Raw genomic sequence first — 12127 nt, forward strand, 5'->3', positions numbered from 1 at the left:
ACAAAATTTTCTTTTGGTTCGAGGCTGTTATGCAGTACGTTGTGCCTATTTGCGTACTGTAATTGTGAACATAAGAAAGAGTAATGTTTATGCGTAAGAGAATGAAAATAGTAATACAATATTTACATTGTCATAAACAAACGACATCGGGGGAACACTTCACTTACAACTTCAACCACTCACATGCAAAATGCTGCTTACATCGGACGTGGTATAGTGTGGTTCGAACATGTGGTCCGGTTATGACCAAGTCCACCCAGCGAGTGCATTTCCTGAGCCGTGGGTACACTCGTGTCTGGATCGCTTACGTCGTATGGGTGGTCTACCTGGAAGACGATGTACACTGGGGGGCATAATAGGAGTACCTATAATTTCGACTGGAACATTCCAATCCACTTCACGTAAAATATGATATATAGCTTCTCCATAGGCACCCTTCCAGTACTCGAATGTGTAATACGGTGAGCAGAGATTGTACAATAACTTACCTCTCAAGCAAGCAGCATGGGTTGCGTGAACGCACAGCATACGATTCAGTTGGAACTCACAACAAGTGCACGTATTTTCGGAGAAGTCTACAATGTCAATGTCGTTGGATATTCCAACTTGTGTTAAGTTATTTGTCAAGCCATGTGCTCTCAGCCTAGTACCTGCTTCGAATGTCGTCCGTAACTCATTCTCCATCTTTGGTGACAGAACGGTACTGCATGTGGTTGCACTTGCTCGACGTTCATAAAACTAATTTTGCATAGTATGCCGAATGTGTTCCACTAAGCACGTGATCGGTATCGAACAGGCATGTCTCAACATTGAATTTAAAGATTCTGCGTTGTTGTTGGTCAAAATGTTGTACTGTTGGCCAACAAATAGTGCTCGTGACCAAAATGGGAAACCTACTCGCTCCATGTACCCGTACGCTCTTGCACTTACCCTACGAAACTGTCCCATAAGTGTTTCAAACTCTTTGGTCCGGTAAGTTCTTGTGGCTCTTTTGAATAGAAATATTGAATTTGCGTTGTTGTACTGCTAGATTAAATTCATATGCCAGACACAGCACCCGTGGTGAGCTTGAGGAAATAGGTGGGCAATGACGTTTTCAATACTATTTTTCTTGTCGGAAACAAACACCAATTCGTCCGAGTCACCTATAAGATCTTTCAAATTTGATAAAAATCACATCCATGATCTATTCCTTTCGGCAGTTGTCAGTAGAAGGGTACCTTTGTACGGACCTTTCAAGTGACTGCCATCAACATAAATAACGGGCCTCACGTAGTGCAGGTAACCCCGAATGCTTGCACCGAAAGCTAGGAAAAGGTAGTGAAACCTGTTACGAGAATCTACTTCGATGTATGTTACTGTCCCCGGGTTACTCTCTCCTAGGACGTGACAGTAGGAAGAAAGTTTTTGAAAGCTATCACCCGGTGTACAATGTAGCATATGTAAAGCAGCGACCTTTCCCCTACGTGCTTGATGGTAACTAATTTTCACACCAAACTCACGTTCCATGTCACGAGCAATAGCGGTAGGATCATACAATCCGTACGTATTATCCAATTTCCCCATAATCTGCTCGGCAATTACGGAACTAGTGGCATGTCGATGTGCATTACGGCGATAATCTATGGAACATGTGTGCACATTGTTGAATTTGCTGATCATGAAGATGGCAGACTGCTTGACACTCGAAGCACGTAATATCCACTTGCAATTATCGTCCGTGGATACAACGGTTAACATTTTTAGGCTTGACCTGCTAACCTGAAATTGAAACTTCTCTCGCAAAGCAAGTAGACGAATTCTTGAGTACAACTCTTTTTTGGTAAAAAATATTTACCTTTCGGTAAGATCCGACGTATTCACAGTGGAAATCCAGTCGCATGTATCCAAACTTTTGGAATGTGATAATAGTTCTTCGTCAACGTCAGCAATGTTACCAGTATTTGTACCATGTAAGGGATCATCCAACATCTCATCTAATGGTGCAGTCCCAACATCGAAAATTGGAACATCCGCTGCATTATTGTTTGGGACACTGTGCTAATGATTGAGCTCGTCGTCCTGTACGGTTTGGTGATCTTCCGCTGCGGCGAACAATTGTTGGCTATAATTTGTATTCCTCTCCATTTCAACACTTGGCAAACCGATTTCCAAAGTCGTAACGCAGAGGACAATTTCCTTATGAACTGATATGTACCAATTTACGTTTTCATCTTCGAGTATTTCGGCTGGCAGTATATTCATGTTCAGAACTTTGAACTTCAATTCCATTTTTGTGCGTGGATCGAAAATGCCAAGTTTTTCGTTCAACCGTAACAATAGCCCCGGTAGTTTAATACTGTTCGGCACTAAAATGGAAGTGGTTTTGTCCCCTGTCCACTTCCATTCGTCATTCACATGATCAAACTTTCTCCCGTGCGACACGATGAATCTCAAATTATTATTCATACCTGAAATGTTGGGATTGCAACGATAAGAATTATGCGCAATCAAAATGTCCACTATATAATAGCATGGAAGTGACACGTTCCAATATTTAAACCTATGCAATACAACAAGGTCAAATGAAGGGTGTCAAGAATTTTTAACTGTCCAATTCGACAGTTTAGTTATCTATCCCGATAGTTTATAAATGTCGGGTATAACAGTTCAAATGTCGATCCCGACAGTTTCGAAATGTCAAGTTCGACAGTTCAAGTGTCGGAACTGTCGGGAAGCTTCAAATGTGTTTGGTAGCATTAATGCTTATAATCATTTCTCAACTACAACAACTACAACATCAGAACCTATTTCCAGAAATAAATGACTGAATGCTTCATTAAATATGGAATACTTCACATTTTTCAAAATATTTTTGGTATGTTTTTCCTTCAAAAATATTAAAAAAACAAGACCATCATGATTAATAGTAGTGATTACCATGTTGTTTTTAACATTCTAAAAAAAGTAAGCTATTACATAGAAATATAAACAATTCGTAATAACTGACCTTTCAAGATAGATGAAGAAGATGGATGAAGTAATGTCTTTTTGAGGAAGAAGAAAATGGATGAAGAAGATGAATGAAATAAGGGTTTCTTTGACAAGAAATTTGTTTTTTAATGTTAACTAGGGTTTTGAAGGATTTTATATTCATTTTTTATTAACTAAAATCGTATTTTACAATATAAGATTCATAAATTCAATTATTATAATATACAAATTAAACAATCAAATCACAACATTAATTATTTTGAAAAACAATCATGAAGGAGCATTAAATGCTCCAAAAAGGTCAAATTAAGGGTAATTTAAATATTTGACAACAAGAAAGTGACATTTTTGTACAAATTGTGTGCACATCAAAGTTTTTTGTGTATTTTCAAAAAAAGTGACATTTTGATAAATTCCTCTTGTAAAAAATTGTCAAACACCTTCAATGCGATAAAATAAAATAATCATAGCAACGTCTCCAAATGATGATACATAATCATTAATTATAGATATTGATTATAATTTTTGCGCAATAAAAGTGATTGAAGGAAATATGTTAAATTATTGGTAAATATTGTTTCAGATTGAATATTTTTTTTTAACAATAACTTGTTGATCGATTTAATCAAACAATATGTTAAATCACATATTATAGAAATTACATTATTATTTTAACTGTATACGGTTCTCTTGGCTTCTTCAGATATCGGGCGTATTCACGACACAAGAATTTCAAAAATTATGATGTTGTAAATATGAATCATATTTCAATTTTTTTGAGACCATCAAGCTTTATGGCGGCCAAAATAATTATCCGACCAAGGTGGAAGGTCATAATTTCATGCTTAGATTATTAAAAAATAATAATAAAATATAGTGGTGCGGAAAAGTAATATTTTTATTTCTATTTTTTTTAGTTGGGCTGTCAGTACTATTGGGGACGTGCTGGACGTCCAGGGGCCTATTTGGCGCCCCCCTATTGGGGGGTCGCCTGTCACTGTCAGACGACCCCCCAATAAGGGGGCGCCAAATAGGTGCCTGGACGTCCAGGCCCCTGGACGTCCAGTTTTATTCGTACTATTGAGATTAAAATGGGCCCAATAGGTTTGATATTAAGGTTGTTTGATTGGTTCCATTTTTCATGGAAAATTCCATTTTCCATCATTTTGGGTCGTTTGATAGTCAAAAGTTCTAAGAAATTGGTTTTCCACGGAAGGCTCACATGACATTTTTTCTTGCTTTTTAAGGAAAATCATTTTTGGTGGGAATTGGGTTTTTCAGTTTTCATTTTTCTTTTTAATTTTATTTTTAGCAATGGGAACAAATTCCATCCACAATTGTAAAAAAAATTATCCCTTTAATTGATAATTTTCATGGAAAACAAAGCCAAACGAACACCAAAAGATCCAAAATTTTTACATTTTTCAAGTGAAAAATTATACCAATCAAACACATTAATTGACAATTTCTAATAAAACAAGTTCTAGACAATTTAATTTTCTGAAATTCGTTTTTTTTCCATCCATATTCCATTTTTGCAATTAAACGGACCCTAAATTTCGAGTGTGGCCCTATTGTGAAAATTTCCTATTGTTCTACTCATTCCATGCATTGTAAGATGATTGTTCCACTTATTCCCTGACTGGTGAGATAATTTTTTCACATATTCCTCACTTGATATATCTCACCTCGTACGATGATTTTTCTATCCAATCCTTGCTTCATGAGATGCCTCGTCACGCTAGATAATTGCTCTTTTTATTTCTCGCTTCACAAGATGCCTTGCCTCGACAGATTATCGTTTCACTTATTATACGTATTCTTCGCTTCATAAGGTGATCCGAAATCTATTCTCGACCTCAATGGATGATTCTTTTACTCCTTGTCTCGCGATATGTTTGACCTCTTAGATAATTGTTCCGGTTATTTCACAATTAACAAGATATCTTGCTTCATGAGATTTCTCAGCCTCATAGGATAATTGCTCGTCGAACCAATTATTTCTTCTTCGCAAGATGATTGTTCCTCTTTCTAACATTTTGTAAAATTCTTATTATTAAATGTGAATACATATATCCTTGCACTTTAAGATCGGATCGTAATTATCATACTGTTAAAGTCGAGCCCATGAGTCCCTGCTCTTTGATACTAGCGCGGGGTCAGAGATTTCTTATTACATGTGCCTCACCTTGTAAGATGATTGTTTCACAAATACCTCACTATTTGATATGATCATATTACTAAAGTCTCAACAAAGGAGCCAAGCTAAAAACTCGAAGGGCATCTTACCTCACTAGATTCTCACGGGCTAACTCTATTTGATTCGAAGACCCGACGAGGAAGCTAGGGACTTAGTGAGGTCTACCTACACTATCTTGTTTGGAATCTTATATAGTCTTATAGAAGGGGCTCGCCTCCTTTGACCTAGAAATGTAAATTCTATTTTATTCAAAAATCCAATAAGGGAGATAGGGATCTATTGAGGTCCACCTCTATTAACCCATTTGGGAATTTTATGTAGCCTCGACAAGGGAGCTAACGTAAGAACCCAAATGGACGTGCCTTCTTTAACTTGCATAAGCCAACTCTATTTGATTTGAATACCCAATGATAGAGTCAACTTATTAAGGCCCACCTCCATTAACTTATTTGATTTGATTATTTGACTTTGCTTAGACAAGAGTACCAATTGCTGAACGAGAACTCGCTTACATAATCCAGGCAAGAAAATTAAAATTCACGCTATATTTATACATTTTTACAAGTCCAACTCGTATAAATAGTACAATTCATACTTGGAGAATTGATGTGATATTGATAATCTTCGAGCATCTTACTATATCTACTAGCATAGAGTTTGCTGTGAGCATGCATTGATGTACTCCTATTTTTATTATTGTCATTACTCTTTTCATATAGCGATACATGGTCATGTGCATACAACTGGACGGGCTCGTCACGTCTTTCATGATTTATGTATTACTTTAAGCTACTTTTCTGACAGAGATTGAAAAAAGATTGATATGTCATAATATACTCTATCTTCAGGGGTATTTGAAGGGAAGAAGGTCTCCGATTAGTCTTTATATGTGCATTAGAGATATTAAAAAAAAAAAGTTGAACCCCAACCTTAAGGGCCCCCACCGACCTTATCCTGGGCCATCGTGGAGGAGGTAAATCGCAGGATGTGCCTCCCAGGAGCCAGGGTGGAGAGCATATGGATAAGCCAAGGCTGTTAACCCATATGGTAACTCCCGCTTGCAACAAAGTCAATTCCACCTTACGAGGAATCGAACTCTGCACACTGCCGCGCTGAGCCCTATCCGCCCTCCCCTTTGCCATTGGGAGATATGCCCTGGTGGCGTGCATTAGAGATATTATGTTGTATTTGAGGTTGATTTAGTCTACAAGACAGGCATTGGCGGACCTACTCATGGTCCTAGTGAGTCAAGTGATCCACCAGCTTCAGGACCCATTTTTTAAAAATGTTTTAGAGGAAAAAATCAGAATTGAGCAGTAACGGTAGTCGGGTTTTTTTTATTAGAATATAGTTACGGCTATGACAGTACAACTGAGAGACAATTGAGAGAGTGGGAGTTGAGATTATTTTGTCATTTGTGATATTTAATTTGAGAATTCCTTGAAAATTGTTATTTATCAAATATGTGAGATTATTTGGAATTTTTTGGGAATTGTAATTTATCATATATATGATATTTGTGAATTTGTGATAGTGATCATGTGCATTTATTTTTGTAGAATACATATTTTTTTAGTAACTTTTTAATAAGTTTGATTGTACCTCCAATAATTTCAAATATTTGCGTCCCCCATGGAAGATAAGGGAGATGCTATCAAAATTTTATGAGATCTCGAGGTGTTATCTTCAAAGGCATTTCGTAACTGAGGCTATTTGAAGTCGACTATATTTTTTAGGTCACTGGGAAAGCCACACCTATTTGGGTTCACCTCATATTTCATAGGCAATTCTGAAGTCTTCTATTTTGGGATTGACTTATATTTTAGAGGCAATTTGTAGGCATTTCCTTGTTTACAACTAATCCTTTCCAGCCCACACATAAAATGTACAACTTGGATTTGGAGGATGATTGCTATATCAATAAATTACATGGTGTACACGCGGCAAATTAGGACCCATGTTAACTAGTTGGGCATCGATATTGTCAATTTGATCGAGCCAAATTAATTCATACGGCCCAATTCAATGGCTCATCCTGACCTACATGCCGCCTCTATATATGTGAGTCGTTGCTCTCAAAAGCTAAGTTATCTAAACCATAGTCAAGTCACTCGCTTATCTCTATTGCACTCGTTTACTTTCTTGTTTTGACAATTGATTTGACCATCAGATTGCAAATGGTTGTCGATCTTTATGTGGAATTTTAACCTTCGCACCTAATGGTTTTCCGATACGCAGGTGATGCCTAAGTGACAAGGAGATGGTCGAGATTTGTTGGCCACTTAATCGATCGGATTTGAGGTCAACAACCAAATTCTCTAATGATTTTAAGCTACATGCCAAATTAAAAGAGAGTGTGACGGTTACCATACCATTGTCTAAGGGTAAGCATGACCTAAAAATAGCATTACTCTTTTATTTATTCAACTGGGGACTAAAATCATGTGATGTAACATTATATGATATAACTAATGAAGTTTCATATCCACAAATTTAGAGCTGTTTAGAAGAGATCAGATTTTAATCTAAATCAAAGTCAAATAATCAATATTAACCACATCTTTCATGTGTCTCACAACTTTTCAACCACACATTTTAATTTTAATCCCTACCAAACACCTTATTATCATTTCACCCATGTCACATAACGATGATTCGGAGACGAAGAACATTATATTTAAAGAAACAAGATTCTCAAGTATCATATCCTACATATATAAAAGAGCGAAACATTGACTGGACACGTGTCGCAATTTCTCAGCTTCTTCCTTTTTTTTCTCCTTTCATTCTTTCATTACTTCACGCAAACATAAGCTCAAACATTTCCCCATCCCACTCCACAATCTCATACCTCCAAAATCAGATGAAATCCTAACCCAAAAGCTTATTTGTATGCACGGCAATATCTCCATCCAATTCTGTCCAAAAAAGAGTGAAACATTGGTTGGACACGTGTCATAATTTCCCATCGTCTTCCTTTTTTCCCCTTTCATTCTTTCATTACTTCATGCAATCATCAGCTTAAACATCTCCTTATCCTCCCACACCTCCAAAAGCTGATAAAATCCTGGCCCAAAAGCTTATTTGTACGCACGGCTATATCTCCATCCAATTCTGTCTAACATTGTCGTACATATATAAAAGAGCGAAATATTGGCTGGACACGTGCCGCAATTTTCCATCGTCTTCCTTTTTTTCCCCTTCCATTCTTTCATTACTTCACACAACCGTCAGTTCAAACATCTTCTCATCCCACTCCATAATCTCATACCTCCAAAATCTGATGAAACCCTGACCCAAAAACTTATTTGTACACGGCCATATCTCCATCAAATTTCGTCCAAGATTGATCAACCCAAAAACTTATTTGTACGCACGGTCATATTTCCATCCGATTCTGTCCAAAATTGCAACACCCGTGGCCAAACTCCATTACAGATTGTTTATACAGCTAAAGACGAGCAGTTCCATGGTCACGTATCATCAGCAAACATTTTAAATCAGAATCTTTGTAATTTTTATGTGAGTATATTTCATTGTATTTTCAAATAACCATTTGTTTTCTATTTTTTTGAATTCTGCTTTTCAATTTTTCTCTTGAGTTAATCATCATTTTTTCTAAAATTTTTATATGTTTTTGTATGGATAATAGCTTGCACTAGGAGGTAAATAAAAGTTTGAAGACTTTAGTTTTATCTAAAGCAAGAATACTTGATGAAATGGCATTTTGTATACATATTTTCTCAGATCTTGTAATTTGATTTGTATAAATTAAATAAGTTGGTGGCAATCTTGTTCACAAAAAAATGTATTAAGTTGATAAAAATTAAACAAGACTCCCTCAAAACCATTGTCCCTAATAATTGATAAGAGTTTAATTGTCTAATTAAATATGGATGAACCTTTTTTGACGGAGCATAAAAACATTTTTTTAACAAAAAGCAGAAAAAAAAAATAATAAAAACATTTTTTTAGGCAAAAATAAAAAATAAAAAAATTGTTGCTACTTCGTGCGCACGCGGAGCTTTTATAGCTTAAAGCTCCGTGTGTGCACGAAGCTGCTGCTCCCCTCACTTATTATTATTATTATTATTTTTTTTAAATTTAGGCAAATAAAAGTTTAAAGACTTTAGTTTTATCTAAAGCAACAATACTCGATGAAGTGACATTTTGTATACATATTTTCTTAGATCTTGTAATTTGATTTGTATAAATTAAATAAGATGGTGGCAATCTTGTTCACAAAAAAATGTATTAAGATGATAAAAATTAAACAAGATGGTGAATTGAAATTTCTTTCTTACTGTAAATTGATTTATCAAATTTCTTTCTCTCTTTCTTGTAAAGAGTTCATAGAAGTTGTTATTGCTCCAATTCCGGCCAAAATTATAACACCTGTGACCAAGCTCATTCATAGACCATTTTAGACAACAGACAATCAAGACGAGCAGTTGAATCTCTCTAATTTGTATGTAAGTATGTTTTCTCAATTTTTTGTTCTTTTGAGTTAATCTTCACTTTTCTTAAGTTTTCATTTGATTACCGTGCTTATACGGCATGGTATTAATTTTGTTCGAAGATAACTTCCAGATGATAATGAATCAACCGATGGGAATAGTGACGCTGGAGTAATTAGTCGGATATCAGGTCTGTGCTCTTCTCCCACTTCATTTTAAAGTTTAAAATCTCTCTTTTTTTTCATATATTTCATTTTTCACTTGTGTTTTAGGATGGTGGAAATTTTTTTTAACAAGTGAAAACTTGACGGCGAATAAAAACATTTTTTTAACAAAAAGCAAAAAAAAAAATTAAAAAAATAATAATAACAACATTTTTTTTAGGCAAACAAAAAAAAAAATAAAACACATTGCATGGAGCTAAAAATAGCTTCGTGCGGTGCATGGAGCTACTACACGGAGCAACAAAAAATATTTATCTATTTTTTTAATTTTTTAGCTTCGTGCGGTGCATGGAGCTACTGCACGGAGCAACAAAAAATATTTATCTATTTTTTAATTATATGTGATCGGTATTAAATGGCACGCCACAAGTGCACGGGTCGCGATCAAGTAGTATAATGGACCTTTTAAGTTCCAGTCGATCCCTCAGAGAGTGTTGTTTTCAATTACGAGTGTATTTGTTTCAAATTAACGAAAAAGATACACACATTTAAAAGTTCGATTTTAAAAAATATAAAAAGGCGAAAACTCGATTTTGATTTAAAATACTTAAATAATACTTAAAAAGTGGAAAATTTTGATTTTAAAAGATGTTGGAATTTATAATTTCGCTTAACCCTTTTCAAGCCAATTATGCGTTGATGTAAATTACCAAACTATGTGGTTAGACCCGATTTTTCAAAATTAGTCAATAACCTCTGTCGAGCGATATCAACCCTAATTGCTTGGCATTAACATATTTCTATGTCGTTCTAAACCAAACAACTGCATTCAATTTTTGTGAAAATAACTCAACGGGTCACATAGGGTAGGTATACATGTCTGGATACCTAAATGCGTATAGTCAAAACCATACAAACCTATGGTATTAATTATTTCGGTCCATACTATTTTTCAATAATTACGCAACTACCTAACCACAACTTCTATTGGCGTCAAATAAATGTAGTAATATTAAACATGATAATTAATACACCAATATTTTGATAACAAATGCATATCTAACAACATATAACACGATATTAATGAAAATATGTTAAGCTAATACATGAATTCCAACATAAACTTGTTTAGTTCATCATTCTAACAAAATAACAAAGAGAATCTCATAAACATATCATTACAAACATGAAGAACTAAATGAAAGGAATATAAAAGTTGAGATAAAACCCTTTTAAATACGAATTGTAATTCCTTCAATGTATTCTTCAGACTTTCCTTAATGATCTCCTTGCTATATCCACTTGATTCCCAAAATAAAACTAAAATTAACAAAAGAAAATAAAACTAAAAGAAGAAAAAGAGAGAGAGAGAGAGACCAAGAGAGATAGAGAGAAAAGTGAAAGAGTTTGGGGAATTTTTTTTACCTACCAAGTTATATTAGTATATATATGGAATATGTATAAAATATAATATAAAAAAAAGATATTATTAGACACATAAATATCCCAAAAATATCTAGGATAAAATATAATATATATATAAAAAAGATATTATTAGACACAACATAAATATCCTAAAAATATCTAGAATAAAATAAGGATAAAATAATAAAAATATTGACCAAAAAATCTCGAAATTGCAGATTAGATCCTTCAACTTTCATTTAGTGCAATTTAGTCCTCAAAATTTGACTTTTATTACATTTAGGCCCTTCCATAATTGCACTTCAAGTCCTTTTCCTTCTCTTTTTGCTCGTTATACTTCTTTCCGGGGTTTTAGCCTACAAAAGTAACAATTACACAATTATAAATAGAAATCTACTCAATTTTATCAATAATAAAGTCCCAAAAAGTGCTAAATAAGTGTGTAAAAACACACTTATCAATATGCTTCCTGAAACAGATTTTTTTTCTTTCTCACACAACCATCCTTACATAGTGCAGAAAAATCTACTTACATCCTATTTTTCCATTTTCCTCTTCAAATTAGATTCTTTTAACACACAAATTTTTATTTTTTAATGATTTCATTTGGTTAAATAAAAACTATTTCTTGGTAGGATTTAGTTGCTTAATTTGATGGAATGCTTGGGATGAATTAATAGTTTTTTCTTTGGTTTCATGCCCTGCAAATTTGCCCTTTTTAATTCTCTTAACATATTTTTCTCGTGGATATAATAGACTAACGGTGGGTGGGCTATATCATATTACCAATCAGTTTGGCAAATTAATTCTTTATTAAATATTTATAGAATTTAAGGGAGATTATAATTTAATATGGACATAGAGGGAAAAGGAAGATAGGTTGATGATCAAAGCTCATATTTTGTGAA

At 34.5% G+C, this 12127-nt stretch overlaps 1 protein-coding gene across 1 annotated transcript; it reads right to left on the minus strand.

The window, feature by feature from the left end:
• Positions 1-240: 240 nt before the first annotated feature.
• LOC111365670 lies at positions 241-684 on the minus strand. The gene has a single exon (XM_022986209.1). The coding sequence runs from the start codon at positions 682-684 to the stop codon at positions 241-243; it is 444 nt and encodes a 147-aa protein (XP_022841977.1).
• Between the last annotated feature and the right edge of the window lie 11443 nt (positions 685-12127).

The sequence above is a fragment of the Olea europaea genome, chromosome 17 (assembly GCF_002742605.1).
Source record: "Olea europaea var. sylvestris chromosome 17, O_europaea_v1, whole genome shotgun sequence".
NCBI lineage: Eukaryota > Viridiplantae > Streptophyta > Magnoliopsida > Lamiales > Oleaceae > Olea > Olea europaea.